Source organism: Prinia subflava, chromosome 5, assembly GCF_021018805.1.
Source record: "Prinia subflava isolate CZ2003 ecotype Zambia chromosome 5, Cam_Psub_1.2, whole genome shotgun sequence".
Classification (NCBI taxonomy): domain Eukaryota; kingdom Metazoa; phylum Chordata; class Aves; order Passeriformes; family Cisticolidae; genus Prinia; species Prinia subflava.
The window spans coordinates 59,947,252-59,964,550 of NC_086251.1; the positions used below are offsets into that span (position 1 = coordinate 59,947,252).

A 17,299-nucleotide genomic window follows, 5' to 3' on the forward strand; every position below is an offset into this window, starting at 1 on the left:
GCTTGCCCACCAGGAAGGTATAAATGTGCCCCCAAGGAGGGAATCTGGAAAGGCATTGGTTTTTTCTGGAGTTGGGGTGTCCAAGCAGCTCCTGGTTTTGTTCTGCTGCCCAAGAACGAAAACTGAGCAGCACAGACAGTAAAGCTCCATCTCTACTCCTGTCCAGGGTGTCTCCACTGCTCTCCAAGATCCAACATCCACTGCACTCAGCGGGTCACAGTCTGCAGAGCCACTGTGATTCCATCCTAGAAACTGCCCCCTCTCCACCCCCCACCCCCCAAACCAGCCTTACCTTCTACATTTGTCCTTTTACCTCACAGCACCGAGTGTGCAGAGTTGTGATGAGTGCTTAGAAAACCCAGAATCATGAGAAAAATCTGTAGAAAGACACTGCAACCCCGGGTTGTGTTTTCCTTCCAAGCTGTATTTATTTGTGTACCAGCCAAGGACCCACAGGAGGGTGAAAAACTGAGGAAATGAGGAGGGAGAGCCAGGTCAGTTTTCCTACCAGGCTAAAAATGGATTTAAATGCCTGCCAGTCCTCACCACAGCCAGGTCCCTACCAATGGTTTCTCCAACCCCAGGAAAGTGTCAAGGCTGTGGGATGGAGGAACAGAAACATCGTGGTCTTGGAGAAGTTTCCTTCCACTTCCAGAAGAATGAAAAAATGGTGAGGAAGAGCACTAAAGGGAGAGTGACCACAGGCAAACCAGACTTCCTTTGAATGTTGTGAGCACTAAAATATAATTAAGTTCTGTTCACAGCTCCATTGCAGTTCCTCACTATGACACACTCAGCATCTCTGGCTCCTCGCTCAGGCTCTGAAGCCAAACCTTCAAATTCCAGGAGGTGCCATTAGAACACCAAGGAGTGTCTCACTGGGAAGGTCACGGGCTTTCCATGGCATCCCAAAGCTTCCTAACAAACTTGGGAAGGAGGAGAATCCTTTTCAGAGCCATGGATGAACAGCTCCAGTCACATTTCCAAGCAGTTCCTGGCACACCTTTGCTTCAAGGTGGATCTGTCTCTACTGGAACCAGCTCAACTATGGCATTAATCTCTTCTGATCCCCATTCCCACCTCAAATGGAAAAGAAAGATTCTTCTTTAATTACTCAGCCTGCACAGTACCATGACTGCACCCTGATGCACAAAATTATCACATCTGAAAAAAATTAATGAGTAAAACAATCTTGTGTGAACTCTCCTGTACAACTGGACAACAATTCCCAGTAAGAACAGCATTCACCCCTCATTCTGTTTAGACTTCAGTGCTCTCCTAAAAAACTGCCAGGGAAAAAAGGAAGTGTTTCAGCTCCAGCATGTATGGATATGACAGATATAATCTTAATTAAAAAACCAAAAAACAAAAAAACCAGACTAGAAAAATACTTTTAGTTCTAAGTTATGCAGTCAAAGCTGCTTTTGCGGCATTCAAATAGAATCAACACTAACAGGTGATAAAAAAAATCCTTATGGAATACATTGCCAGCATAGGAAATGGGATGCAAGGAACATCCTAACACTGAAATAATGAACTTGAGGGTGCTTCTCAAGTTTACTGACTCCCGTTTAATTTATCCACAAACTCCTTTTTCCTGTCAAGGTACCAGAGCAGATGAGGGGTTTCTGGAGCTGAGGGAAGGTGAGGGCTAAGAGCTGAATGCTCCATCATTTCACCAGAGCAGTTTGAGGAAAATCATGTTACAAACTCTTCTGCCTCCTCAGCAAATCCAACTCTGTGGGATTCGCCCTAGATTTGAACAGCAAAGCTCCTGAAATTCCACATGAATGCTGGAAAATTGTTTCCCAGAAATAGGAATCCTGCCCCTGTACCAGCCCTGCTGAGGCACACCCAGAGTGCTGTGCCCAGTCCTGGGCTCCTCAGGACAGGAGGGACACTGAGATGCTGGAGGAGAACAGCAGAGGGCAAATCCCCCCAAGAGGATGAAGGGAGTGGAGCCTCTCTCAGCAGGAAAGGTTGAAGGAGCTGGGCACATTCAGCCCAAGAAAAGAACAGATGGGACCTTACCAGTGTGTATAAATATCTAAAGGGGGGTGCCAAGCGGATGGACCAGGCTCTGCTCTGTGGGACAGGGGGAATGAGCAGGAACTGATGCCCACAAGTTCCACCTGAACATGAGGAGGAACTTCCCTGTGCAGTGACCCAGCCCTGCACAGAGACCAGAGAGGGTGTGGAGTCTCCCTGCTGGGGAGATTCCAGAACTGTCTGGACACAATCCTGTGCCCTGAGCTCCAGGATGGCCCCTCTTGAGCAGGGAGGTGGGACCAGATGAGCCCCTGTGGTCGCTTCCAGCCTTGCCTGTTCTGGGATTCTGAGTTTTCCTTCCTGCAGTATTCCTTGTTTTATATAGAACTGCCAGCAGCAAAAGAAAAAAAACCCAAAAACCCCTTGTTTAAACAGTTTCAAACAGACATTTCCCTTGGATACAAACCATTATCCAGTGTTCTGCTTCACACAAGCCAAACACACCGAGCCTGACGGTGCGCTGCGCTTCCATGAGGATTCTTCCAACACCTCACATTCACTTTCCACAGGGAACAGGGAGGGATCTGAAGCTCTGAAGCAGCAACCAGACTGCACCGGCGCAGGGAAGGAGGAGAGCAGCTGGGGAAGGGAGGTGAGGTGTTGGTGAGGTGTTTCCAATCCGTGGGGGCTCACAGGAGACTCCACCATGCGCAGACCCAGCTCAGCTCCGCCTCGGGGCTGCCGGCAGAGCCGGGAATGCCGCACACGGAGCTCCAGGGGCTGAACCCAGGCGGGAGCAGCTCCTGCAGGTGAGTCCAGGAGCAGGTGAAGATTTCCAGAGGACAGCAGGGAGGGCAGAGTGAGGCTGCCTCTCCCAGGTGAGGTATCTGCTAACCAGGAACAGCGCTGCACGGCGGGACCTGAGAACCTGCACGGGCTCAGGAGCGAGGAAGAGGCACCTCCGCGTCCGGAACCGAAGGCCAAAGGTGTTTCTTCCCCATCTGGCCGGGCTGCCACTCTCCGTAAGGATGAGCCACAAGGCTGCCCTGTGGGAGTAAGGACTTGGAATATGGAATCACAAGAGGATCTCTTTGAAAAGGCACTAGGAAGAAGCATAGAGCTGTAGGTTAACAAGGTTTATCCTGTTTCCAATCGCTGAGTGGGACAAAAACTGTACGGGAAAAACTGTACGGTTCGGGGCTTTTAGGAAAAAAATGCTGCAGAGTTATATATATATTTTTTAACAGCATAAAAAGAAAAGTAAAGCTATTTTCAAATTATTAAAATGCTGAACATGTATACAGCAAAATTATATTAAAAACAGCAGCAGACAAAGTCCATCCCATCACCATTGGCAAGGGACATGTAAAATGTTTATAAGGTTAACTATAAAACAATTTTACAACCAAAATATGAACAGGCCAATTCAAGTATATATATATACAGAATATATTAAAATCATATAAATTATGTATTTATACAAAGGGCACAAATATAGCAAAAAGCTATAGTTGATTAGACAGAACTGAGCTTGAATGATCAATTTCATCTAGAGACGTTAGAGATTTCTCCCAAATTTTTCTTTAAACCTGGATAGATTGATACCTCAGATACCAAGAGTACAGAAAGCATAAAGAAAAAAACCCCCACAAATCAAAGAGTTATCATTCTGCATGAAATGGGTCTAACAGTGGGCAGGGTACACCTCATATGAAATTCTGATTTAATTATTTCCATAGTAAACATTTATCAGCTCTCTTAAAAAGTCACGAATTTCAAGTGATCCACTTCAGATGTACCACCCTGGTGCATGTATTTGATTACATTTGAATGTTGTTTGATTTGCAAACATTTGGGGGTAAAAAAAGAGACACAAACAGAACTCAATCTGCAAAAGAAAAGGTGACAGATGGCAGCAAGTCGAAAAGTGAACAAAAATGCTCAGAACTGGAAATAATGCTCTCCCTTCTAGTGAAAATGCTTTAAAGTGAGTTTAAAAAATAATTTATTTTTAATTGCTTTTTTTTATTTCAAAACATAACAGCAAGTAACCGCAATGCACTGAAGCTCTTGAGAATCTAAACAGTCTCAGCCGTGGGCTTATATTTGCACACAGACTAAGTGCTTTCCTGAATTCGGGTTTATGTAAATAAATTCTGTACCAGCTGTACCTAAACCTCGTATCCTGCTGTGGCACCACCCCTTCAGCACTGCAGTAAAGCCTGGACACATCTCTGGGGGCCCAGAGAAGCTGTGGCTGCCCCTGGACCCCTGGAAGTGTCCAAGGCCACGTTGGATAGGGCTTGGAGCACCCAGGGATGGTGGAAGGTTCTTTCCCATGGCAGGGGGTGGAACTGATGAGCTTTAAGGTTTTTTCCAACCCAGACCATTTTGGGAATCTGTGGCCTCCACTCACCCAAAGGTCCTGGGTAAGCAGCACTGAGGGCAAGCAAAGCAGAAATAAAAAGTCCAGACTACACATACACAGGACATCAGCTTAAACCCCAGAGCTAAGTATGGAAAAGAGCAAAGTGGTTTCACCAGATGCAGGTTAAATGGAAAACAAAATAAAAAAAGACAGAAAATAATCAGCCATCTCCCATACCTAATAGCCAGTGGATATCTATTACACTGAAAGGAAATCAATGCAAACAGGATTTCCTCAGTTTCAAGTAATCTTTGATGCCTTTTTGGCCAGCTGTGTTATACCATAATAGATATTTTAACAGCTTTTATCCTCTACACTTTAGGCAGCTAATTTTTCTCTTACGTATCCAATTATCTCTAGTGAACATTCACCTATGGTTGTCCACACATTCTGTATTTGCTCCTTGAGAAACTATTCAAGTTAAATTATATTGCAAATTAAAGACAGTTACATTCTGTATGTTCCTTCTAGATTTGAAAAATAGCTTTTAAAGGCTTGTCAAAGTTTAGAAGAAAAAACCTTTCCATTAAAAAATTTTAGCTTAAAAAAATCATTTAAGACACCTTTTTCTGATCCAGGGTACTAATAAAAAGATTACAAATATACTACAATTTGACCAAGAAGACTCCATGAATATGCTGCTTTTGAGCATGCAACACCACTGATATCTGTCAAGTTCCAGGTATCAATGTATCCCAATTCCACCAGAGTCCCTCCATCTCCTCATCGCTTCCCCCATCCCCGCCCTCACCGCCCCTATTAATAACATTATAAAAAAAGGTAAAATCTAGAGTTAGTGGCAAAAATCTTCACAGTAAACCGTTACAGGAAATTTTTATTGTGGTCATTGCCAAGCGATTTTTCTCAGTCGATGGGGCCCTGAAAGATGAGCTTGACGCAGTTGTGCTCCCCGGAGAGCTGCGTGGCGCAGAACGGGCAGGCGGCGTGGAACGCGTGCGTCCCGTGAGGCAGCGGGATCTGGGACCAGTATTTGGCAGATTTCTCGGAGCACACGTGTCCACAGGGGGTGAAAGCGTGGGTGGGCGGCCCGGCGTCCACGTAAAACCCGGCCTCGCAGCCCAGCCACAGAGGCACGTAGGGGCCAACGGTTCTGCACATGGGGCACTCGCGCTCGTTGGCCTCCGTGTCGCTGCGGTGGCCCCAGTTGTGGTAGCCGTGCACGTGGCCGCAGCTGAGGTAGGCCCAAGGCTGCTTCTCCTCCACCACGTCCTTGCGGTTGATGCTGGGGAAGGCCAAGGTGTTGAGGCCCACGGGGCACTGGGGCCGCGCGGCGTTGATCTCCTGCCGCAGCGCCTCGATGTGTTTCTGCGTGGGCGTGTGCAGCAGTCCCTCCGCCGTCCGCCACAGCAGTGTGGCCCCGCACAGGTCGATCAGGGAGCCGTCCTGCAGGATGTTGGTCTCGTTTTCCACCTGGTGGCGGGACACAAGGGGAGGCTGTTTAGTCTGAGAGCTGTCACAGACACCACAGCGCCTTTCTCAGCATTAACCTCCACTGATGCTACTTAATTCTGTCTCGTTGCTGTCCTGAATCCACCTCACCTCCTAACCTAGATCTGGGATTATAACGAGCACTGGTCTCTTATTCTCTGATTGTACAGGGGATTTGCATTTGCAGTTGCAATACAAATTATTATACACAGTCTTTGGGCCCCTGAGCATGCATATTTTTCCTCCAATATTGATTCTCTGTGCCTTTGTCGTATCTCAGTAAGTCCTGATAGACTGAAGAAAAGACATGCCATTCCCTGAGGGCTGCATTAGCAGATTCTCTCCTGGAATTCTTTGCCCATGTAGACTGACAGAAGCTGCTCATAGAGTAAAAAAAAAAAAAAATCCTTTTTGGACTAAAAACTGCTACCAAGGACAGGCCAGCTGTCCTGCCTCTCAGATACCATTTTTTTCTGGGGTTGTGGCAAGGGTCAAGCATTTTGCAGAAGCATGAGCTCCCAGGGTGTGCCTCAGCAGCAGCACAGGTACCTGCATGGCTCAGCACTGCAGCAGACAGAATTACCAGCTGAATTTCTCAGGTGACAAATTTGAAGCCACACAGGCTTAGCTTACAAACAATTACCCACCCCACTCATTAGGCCTTTTATTTAATGAGGTATTCCAAGCAAACACAGCCCCAGCGTGCATTGCCTGAAGGCTTCTCTCTGATTAAAAGCATGTACTTAAAACATTTTCAAGGGATTATGCCAAACAGACATTATACTTGAGTGAAATAGTCTTTATTTTAATGTCACAAACATATAAGCAACCCGTGCTTTTGCTATCAGTTCATTAATGATGAATATATATTTAAAAGACTCTTTATAAAATTAAAGAGAAAAACAGACCTACTGCTTGGCTTTATGCACAGAAAGTATGCAGAAAATACCATTAATGCAGAACAAATAGCAAAATACAAACACATACATTAAGTAGGTCACATGAAATCATCACATCTGCCTAAGAATACTATGAATGACAACCAATTTAGCATTTACATTTTAATCCAGTTTAAATTCACAGATTAACTGTGGATCATCCTTGCACAAAACACCTCAGTGGTACAATACAGACTCAGATAAGAGGTCACCAGTCCAAAGTAATTCCAGCAGAAAAATGTTGTGGTTCAAGTAGAGATGAGAGAAGCCTTGATCTGATGTTCTTTTCAGATAATTCCTTCCCAAACAGCAAAGCAAAAAGCTCCCTCATATGCAACATGTTCAATTCATTATACAGCCTGCATTTGGTTTTATGAACCCAATCAACGAATACTGATCACATCAATACCACTGTGCCATGCAATTTTATTTAAATGAGAATTCAACTCATTGTGGATGCAGGGAGGGGGGTTCATTTGTTTTGCTGTACCTCTCTTCAGCAGCACTAAAAAGGTGTTTTACTAACCATGTACACAGGCTGCAATTGCCACATCATCTGTCCAGGTCCCCAGGCAACACGTGCCTGCCACCATCCGTGTGACAAAGCAATTTATGTCCTGCAGGGTGTCTGCTGAAAGCAGAACAGCCCAACTCCATTCCCCTAACTCTTCCAGCAGTCAGTTTTCTGCAAAGCCAATGGCAGAGTTGCAAAGTCAGTTCATTGACTTCTCTCCTGGTTTTATGTGTCACAGGTCCCTGACAGCTGAAATCTCTCACTTCTGGGAAAGGCAGAGCCCATCGTGCCTCACAGGAGAAAACAGGAATATACTTCCAGGGCTCCTTTCATCCTCCCAGTGGCAGGCAAATCAAACAGAAGCTGCCTTACCCAAACTGCTTTTGCACAAAAGCAGACTCTTCTGGCAGTACTGCAAAAGACAGCTCCCCATGCAGCAACTTCCAGACATCCCCATGTCCCAGGAGAACATTTCAGAGATGGAGATTCCAGAGCAGAGTTTATTTAGCTTTTATATTCTCTGCTATTTCAGTTGGAAAAGTGGCATTAGCAGCAAGTTCTGAGTGTTCTCCCATACAATCAGTAACAGAACAGCAGTGCAAAATCTGCTGAACACAGAGATTTAGATGCTTGCAGTGCCCACTGCTCAGGGACAGTCACCCTGTACCTGCCTGTGTAGGAGAAGGGAGCACAGGTGACCTCACCCCTGGTAAGTAACAGCTCTGATAATTAACCAATACAGCCTTGCCCCTGATGAGTAACAGCTACATCCAATAAGGATGAGTGAGAGAAAAGAGGGGGTGAGCTGGTGAGGGGGGGGGAATCAGCATGGAGGAGAAACCTTGAGGAGCATGAAGGAGAGACTCATGAACTAAAATTCTGAGGGAAGAGAATCACTGCTGTGAGATCAGTCTGGGTCTGCAAGTAGAGCCTGTTGGTAAAGCCTGCAATCACAGTCTAGCTGGGTAAAAGCTGCAGTCAGAGTCTGCAAATTAATACAAGCAACCATAGTCTAGCTGGGTAAAAGCCTGCAGTCAGAGTCTGCACACTAATCCTGCAGTCAGAGTTTAGCAGGAAATAACCAGCAGTCAGAGGCTGCAAGGGAAAGCTCGAGTAGGGGCTTGCTGCAGCCAGAGTCAGGGAATGGTTGGAGTTAAGATAGCAAAGCTGTGAAGAGCAATAAACCAGGACCCTTTTTATGCTGTGTTTAACGAGAGTCTGTGCCTCGGCTCATTTTTACCCTCTAATAAGAAGGTCACATGCCTTCTGCAAACAAGCCTCCATTGAAACATGCCTCCATTCAGAGCCAGGCAAACAAGTACCCCTTGATCAATTTGAGTTGTTCCCACTTACCAGTTTGCCCCTCTGCTGAGCAGACCTGGTCTCCCGGAGCGTGTACACGTCCCCACACACGGAGATCTCCCGCCACACTCCGGGCTTGGACTCCTCTGTGAAGCCTCCTTTGGGATGCATGACCAGCACCCCGTTGGTTGTCAGTCCGTCCATGTGGCCATCGGGGTTTTTCCACTTGGCCGCTTTTTCCTACGTGTGACAGCATCAGAAATACGTCAAACCAACCTAAAGAGAATCCGCTCACGGTTACTAAAGTGCAGCTTCATTGTTAAAGACAATTATGACCACGACTCTGTGCTGGTGATAACTCAGGCACATAAAACTGCAGTTTCTACTTAACGCTGCAGCTGGTGCAGTGGAGTAATAAAAGCCTAATGGTAGTAGCAGTTATCAACCAATACAAGGAGATTTGGGGGCTTGAAAGTAACAGAATATAAACCAGAGCTTGCTTGTAACATCATTATTAGCACTACTTACACCAAGAAATATATTTTTAGATGAGTCAAAGCCAGCTGCAAAGATCCTTGCTGTGTATGGTGGGCTCCTGTCACAAACAATCCTGCAGGCGAATCGGGAGATGGTGCTCTGGGTAATCTGGGTTTCATCATTATTTTGATTTCCTGAAATAGTATCTGTTACTACAAAGTCTATGGGGCTTTCTGTAGACCTCCCAACCTGCAAAAAGAATTAAGATAATGGTGTAACTAGAAATACCCACAGAAATAATGAAGCATTGAGGACACAGTTTCACCAGGTTAATACTTCTGCTTACTGAACTTCTGGATGGCAAGATCCAAGCAGAGACTAACCTGTATTTCCACATTTGTCCTGGACAGAAATACATCATGGACATGGAATGACAAATTTTCGCTTACCACAAGTGATGTTCATGCATGTTTGAAATCAATCAACACAGCTGATCTGTTTGATAAGAGTACTGCCACCAAAAGAAGTATTATCACCTTGCTATTTCCTCATCCAACCACAGCAAATTACTTGCCACTACATTCTGTCAGCTAAGACAACACTAGCTTGGATTGACAAGTATTATTCACAATTTCCAGATCCAAATACATTTGCTATGAATATAAAGGACTTTTTTCAGACCCAGAACTTGGTTATTTTGATATGTCATAACAAAGAGCCACCCACCTTCATGTTTCCAGGATTTGTAGTCCCAGAAAGAAGAGTTTTCAGGCAAAACCCACCATATGATGAAACTTATTCCTAATCATGCACATGCATGACTAACAGAATTAAATAACTTTCTTGAGTTGAGCAGAAATGAAACACACTTATCAGTAGACAGGAAGATTTTTTTGTCTTCTCAGCTAAAATTTTTAATTCTAAATGTGAAAACATCTGGGACAGAAAACTTCATGACTGCATGGATGGAAGGATCTGACTGCCAGACAGATAGTGAGGCTTTATCAATATTTCTACAGGCAAATTAATGTTACACAACTTTGAGCTTAACAGGGAAAGCGGAGCTGAGGAACAAGAAGTGGAACAGAATATTAATTTTACAGACACCTTATGATCAAACAGAATTAGGAATACTCTTCACATGAAACTACCTTCAGTATCAGGTATCTACGTTGATATTAAATAACCTCCTCACTAAACATGATCTCATTGTCCCCCAAGAAGTTCCATTCTGCTCAGATCTTGCTCCTGAAAGCCAGCTATGTATGGTTCCATCATTAACAAACATCTCTGCAAACGAAACCCGCTTTAAAGGAACATATATTAGAAACTAATATTATCCACACCTAAGCCTTGTCACAACTGGATTGACAGAAATAGTGCAGGGATCTCTCCTGTACTTCTCTCTCCTGCTTCAAGCTCTGCTTTGCAGGGTTCCACTCTAACACATGTCAGAATTCATGTCTCCAATGACACATCCAGTTACTGTCTCCCTATCACAGGGCTCAGCACAAGTAGAAAATGGGATGAGCTCCCTGCACAGGAAATACTCACCAAGGCCTAATCAAAAGTGTACATTTCGGTTTCTCACAGAAAGTGTCTACCAGAATACCCAGGAGACAGAGTTTAGAAACTATTTAATATGGGATACTTCTGATTTATATAACTTGACAACTTGAAGCTAAATCTTACAAAGCAATATTCTTCTTCCTTTTACAGTATTATTTCTACCAGGCTTCTATTTCCCATCCAAAGCAATTCCAGCTAAGAGTCAGCACTAAGCAGCAGCAGCAGGAACCTCATGAATAACTTTTGACTATTCTGTATCTGTACATGGAGTCTCTTAAAGGATAATCAATAACAAATATGAAATTAATTTGTTCATAACAAGTTTCTGCCTCTTGCAGTCTCTGAAATAGATCATTCTCTCAAAGCTTTTAGATGCAATTAGAGAAAAAATTGCCTCATTTTTCCTTAAAGGATGACAAAGCACACAAGTGTGTGTTCCCAGACTTTCTTACATCACACTAATCATTCCCCATGAAATTCAAATTTGTTTGGATATAACCATTAAGATCTATAAACAATGCATCTATGTGCTTGTTCAAATCTCTAGAATGATATGTAGTATTTTATATAAACACTTAAGTACTTATCTCATTTGTGTCACAAGTATGTCTATGCAAAATCAAATATTTTAAATATTTGTTTTTCTTCCCTTTTCCAGTTGAGAAACCCTTCCAGAGGATCAGTCTCATGTACTGTGTTACTTTTGAGCATTTGAATTTATTTGAAGAAGTGGCCTTCAAAATCTGGCTCTTTCTCAAGCTCTGTATTAAATCAAGAATTTGGGGTTGAGATTCCCTGAAAAGCAAATGCCTAAGGAATAAATTAAAAACTTGATGCTATCAACATCCACTTTCCAAAACTTTTAGCTCATCTGATGTTACAGTCAGACTACAGTCACTACAGACAGAGTCTGCTATTCAGAGCTGCTCTTTACACACTTCATTACTCCTTTTTTTCCCCGTCTTCCTCCACAACACAGACTACCCTTCCTCTTTCTAGGAAATTTCTGGCTGCATTTTGGGACCCTTTTTGTTAACTGTGTCATATGTCCAACAAGAACCCATAAATGTGGCAGGAGGCAGCGAGTGCTGTCCCCTCTGCAGGTGATTGTTTATTAAAAGCTGTGTGAGAGGCAGGCAGTCCCTGGGTTTGCTGTCTGCTGTCAGTAGAACACAGCTCCTGACAAGGCAAAGCTGCCAGCACACAATTTAACAGCTGCAGGTTCTTGGGCTTCAATGGAATTTCACTCTGGTGAGAAGGAGAATTGGATTCTGCACCTTCTGAAGGGCTGTTCTTCAGAAAAAAATCAATGCTTCATATTGAATGTACCTGCTTCATGTATAAACTTGTAGTTATTTAGGGTAGGAGCTGCATATTTTGGTTCTTTGTGGTGGCATGAAGAGATGTAATCAACCCATTCTCACCCCATGAAACCATGAATGAACAGGTTCAACATCACCTAATGCATCATCAACAGAATGGTTAAACGCTGAAGAAAATCTTCATTTATAGCAGCACATGGATTCTGGAGCATGCAGACTCTGGGAGATGACAGAGGAACGCATTTGTACATTCTTTTGTAACTAAATGGAGAAATCTGACCTGGATGTCACTAAGACAAAGGTGCATAGCAGCATTTGCACACAGATTTCATAATATAGTTAGATTTTAAAAATCCAAAAAACAGAACTACGTACAAGAAAGCAGAACAACAGCTCAAGAAGCACAGTGGGAATAAAGAACAACGAGACAAGTGATTTGCTCTGGATAATACATGTCAAAGTGGGGCCTCACAGCTCAGGATAATCCAGTGGTGCAGGAATTATCCTTCCCTTTTCAACTTCCACATCCTACACAAGCCAAGAACACACATTTGAAAAGGAAACATCAAACTCCAAGGACTGTCTGACCAACAGTGAAATTCTACTCTGTGGATCAGCAGACATGAATTTTGCCATCACGTACCACAGGGCTGCACTAAACAGCCTCAAGTAACTTTCCTCCAACAGATTCATGAGAACAGTTAAAATCTAATGGCTCATATAAATAATGGAAACCTCTTCAACTGCTCTGGCATTGCTTCAGTGGGGAATTATTGCCACAGTCCACCAGACCACTCCTGCTTCCACTCTGCCCAGCCAGGAGCCCCTGCAGGCCAGTGCATGGAATTCAGTCCTCAGGGAACAGCCAGAGAGCAGAAACCTGAACCAGGACACAGCCCTCGAGGTGACACTGAGATCAAGTCACAGCAGGACCCCCCACACACCCCAGGACTCCCCCAAAAAAGCTGCACCCACCACTAGGACATGATGCAGTAGATGTCTTTACAGCATGCCCAGAAAAAGCAGCTGTTCTGCAAATCTTTATTCATTTTTCACTCTACTCAAGAAGGGGAAAAATCCAGCTTTCAAAAATGGCTTTTCAAAACTTATATGCAGGAAAAAAATTACTGTAGCTCCTCAAGAGCTAAACAAGCATCACACAGTAACTCCAATGGATGGGTTACATTTTTCTTTCACTAGTCAACATAGAAAAACCTATTTCAGTTCACCCTGGCTGTTCAATCCTTCATTCTACAGCAAATGAATAAGACTGGGTTTTAATCAATTTTTATTTGGACCTAATAGTTTCAGTCACACTGGGAAAATTTAATATAGAGCAAAACACAGGAGTCAAGAGAAGCAATGACATCTCCAAAGAGTTATTTCCTCTCTGTCAACAGCATTCAACTGCTGAGCCTTCTAAATATGAAAGGCTGGATGAGGAGGGATAACAATTTCTGGTGAGATGCTCTAATTAGAGGTCAAAGATAACACAGACCTGACCAGTCTAGAATGAAAAAGGTTCTTTGGCATGTTTGGGTTCCCCAAGTTTGGAGTCTAAGTTTGAACAGAATTTCTGCTCTCTCTGATTATACATAAAAGTAACTACAGCACAAGAAAACCACTGAGGTTACCAGAATGTTAAATGATGCAGAAAAACAAAAATGCAGACAGGGGACACTGAGCATGTGTTGGACAACAGATGGGAGCTCAGAGAAACTCAGCCCAGTCCCCTACAGCACCTGAAAGATCTGCACACCCCTCAGGAACAGTTCATCATTTATCACTGGTTTGTCTCCCCTACTGCCCAGCTCCTTTTACCTTCCTCCTTCCCCATCCCACGTCCCACTCCTTCACTTCCTTTTTACTCCAGTTACGTGATTAACTGGAGGATGGTGGGTGTAATTCTGTGCTCATTCTTGAATCCAAACAAAGCACACATTTCTCTCCAGTACTGTTTGGTTTTGGAGAAAAGGCAGAGTACAATTAAAGGAGTAAGCCAGAATATTAACAGATGCTGGCGTGGGTTTGCAAAAAGCAGAATAATGCAAAATTTTAAAGTGCTGCCATACTAATGCAGCTGGGTCAGACTGTGGAAATCCCACGGGTCACAGAGAATACCCAGAGGATAACGCAGAACTGGGGTTTCTCGTGTTGCTTTTAAAAAACAATCCAAGTATTTTAGAGCCTTACCTGAAACATGTCTGTATCTTTATCGTGAATATATTCCACTATAACTGTCTGGCTTCTGGATAACGTGTAAGAGATACTGTGGTGACCTTTTGAGCTGATTGCCTGGTGGATAAAAAAAAATATGTCTATTACTCACAAAAATATTGTAATCAAATTCATTTTGCTACATAAACACCTTTGCTATGATCAGGAAAAGCAGTGTATCGTAACATGTTATTACAAGGTTGGCTAAACACATACAATAGGATTTCTTTTGTTTGTTCTTAATGGAAAACCCCAAGCTGCATTTGTTTGTTTCTAGTTCAGAAGTACCCAGTACATATCATTTTTACAGTTTAGACTCCAAACACCTTTTTTCTCTGAAATGATATTCAATTCCTAACCTTTGCAGCAACTTGTACCCTAGCAAAGACTTGGAGTTGGGGGTGTTTGGGCTTGATTGTTTTTGAAGTAAATAAGCAATAGAACTGATCTCCAGTTAAAAGCCAGCACCTCGGGTTAAGTAAATTTCTGGTTATATCAGAAAAAGCCCAACGATTTTATATAACTGGTGACAAAATCCAAACACTTTCAGTGTGGTTTTCCTCATTAAAGGATACTTCTTACTACCTGTCAAAGCAGACTGGTGTCTACAGATGTGGACTTAGCATCAAAGATTAAACAGGATTTCGGTATTTAAAAGAAGACAAGGAGGGGACAGCTCCTGTTTTCTGTTTTATCTCACCAAGACCCAGGGAAATGAGCTGAGAAACTGAATCTATTGGCTAAGAGAGAGAAATAGATGTAAATATAAAGGTCCATATAACCACACTCAGTTCTGGAAGGTAATGACTCTTACTGCTCAGAAAACACTTTGCAGACACTTAAGCAATGAATTAATAGGTTAATTAAGGCTTTCTCCAGTTTTCAGTTAAGGGGATAATTTTCTCCAAGAGGTTCTCTCACTTGTTCCATTCCTTCGTTCTGCTTTTCACCTAAAGAATTCATAGATAGGGATGATTAAACTAAACAACTAAATATATTCCACTCATCTGCCTGCCATCTCTCACAAAAGCCTAAATTATGCCAAAGCTCCATCAATTATTGAACAAATCATTAAAACCCCTTCTGAATGCTGGAGGTATTAAAAACATCTATGTGCATACTAAAAGCCTACTAAGGGTTAGCAAGAGTATTTGACACAGAATTATTGAAAACACGTAATGGAAGAATTGTTTTTTGTAAACCTCATGCATTTACAACCAGACAATGCTTTTATAATGTGCCCCTTGCTGGAAGCTCTAGCACCTGGTCTAGTGGAAAATGTCCTTGCCAATGGCAGAGGGCTGGGACTGGATCATATTTAAGGTCCTTTCCCACCAAACCATCCCATGATTAGGCAAGAGGACCTTTCCCAGTACTTCTATTCTGCAATAAAGCTTTTAACAAAACTTTCAGACAAAATCTAGGAATTGTAACAGCTGAAAAGTGATGTCAACACATTTGGTAATCAGTAATAGCCAGATTCTGAATTCCCTAGATTATAAATAATCTGTGTTTTGTAGTAACCACTACAGTGGCACAGTTGCAAGAAGAAATGGCACCAAGATGCAGTTGGGATTAAGTCACTAACACTCTGTGACCTGCCAGGACACTGAGCTGTGGTCTCAAAAGTTTTTCCTCTGTGCCTGTTTGACAACTAAGAAAGGGATCTCAAACCCTGGGCAGGTCTCAGGTGTTCCTAGGATATAAAAGAAATAAAGTAATAAACAGGAACCCTTACACTTTAAGTGTTAAGCTTAACATAGCAATAATCAGTCCATACTCATCAGATATCACCATTTCACACATCAGAAAGCAATACCCTTCATACACAAGATTTCACTCGTTTCCACAAAACTCTGTTGTAGCTGGAACACAGCAGAGGACAAACTGTGAATGTGACAGTCCTGACTGCAGCTCCAGCCATTCTGTCCAGCACTGGCCACCAGCACCCAGGCAGAATTCCCAGGCAGGGACCTGTGGCCAAGCTCCAGCTCATGTCAGACAAGCTCCTGGATCACAGGGGAGCTTTGGTGAGAACCCAAGCTGAAAGTTTTAAGGTCTGATGGAAAAAACACAGAGGGAAACACAAAGACTTCCTGAATTACTGAGTAAGGTCATGCCCTACGCCTACAGAGCTCAGGGCTTAGATATATTAATAATACTGACCAGGGTCAGTGTGTCCTCTGAAATTCCAGGCTAGGACATAATCTTCTTTTCTGTGTGTGCTTCTTTCCCCTCCCAACTTTCCTTCTTCATCTACTTCCCCTCCTCTTTGTTTTCCATTGTTTATACCCAGTTATTTTCACTGAAGAAATGCTACATTTAGTTTCCTGGAATTGTGTAATCATTTTTGGAAAAAACCAAGAATGTTATGAGAAATGTTTTAATTTGTGTGCTTTCCACAGCGTGCTCAGCACCAGCAGTTGCTCCAACTCAAGACATTTTACAGGTATTTTAAGTGCTGGTCTCAAAGCAATTGGCCACTTCCAAGTCAAAAAAGAAAAAAAATAAAGTTACAAGCAACATTATTTTAGGAACTACACAAAACAGTGGAAGTTAAAACTCCTAATAAAACACTATTGTGAGTAGAATGCAGACACAGGCAAAATCATGAAGGATTTTGACTACTTGAGGAAATACAGAACCACACTACTGCAAGTCCCAAAAGAGTCTGAAGACTGATTGCACAAATCTGGGTCTTTTTGCAACCAAGATAGTGAGTGTGCCTTTTTAGTGATTTAGCATTCCAATTTCCAGACTGTCTTTCCTGTCAGCAGGATTCCCCCTCAAACCCCCTTGATGCTGTCACATAATTGCCCTGGTGTAGCAATTGAAATAGTGAGAAAAGCCCTGACTCCCCCAAGAATTACAGCAGCTTCACAAATTCTAGCAGATAAATTCAGAATTTCAGGCTCGATAACACCATGTCCAGCTTCCAGGCAGGAAACAGGACAAGAACAAGAACCTGGCACTAAACTACACCTCTGTCTCTTCACCTCCACCCCAAGGCTGCCAAGATCCACCAGAGCAATACGAGGTATTTTCAAAGCTTTGTCTTAAAATTCACTAAGCTTTTGAGTGAGTGGAATTGTAG

The 17,299-nt window shown here is 43.1% G+C and overlaps 1 protein-coding gene across 8 annotated transcripts in view; it reads right to left on the reverse strand.

The window, feature by feature from the left end:
• Positions 1–3,345: 3,345 nt before the first annotated feature.
• PELI2 (pellino E3 ubiquitin protein ligase family member 2) overlaps positions 3,346–17,299 on the reverse strand; it is a 65,532-nt gene continuing 51,578 nt past the window's right edge. For all 8 annotated transcript variants that reach the window (XM_063399622.1, XM_063399623.1, XM_063399621.1 and 5 more), the window contains 4 exons: positions 14,182–14,283; positions 9,149–9,346; positions 8,672–8,860; positions 3,346–5,848 (listed from right to left, as the gene is read on the reverse strand). In XM_063399622.1, coding sequence (XP_063255692.1) covers positions 5,282–5,848; positions 8,672–8,860; positions 9,149–9,346; positions 14,182–14,283 — 1,056 coding nt within the window. In that variant the 3' untranslated portion in view covers positions 3,346–5,281. The remainder of the gene's footprint in view (positions 5,849–8,671; positions 8,861–9,148; positions 9,347–14,181; positions 14,284–17,299) is intronic.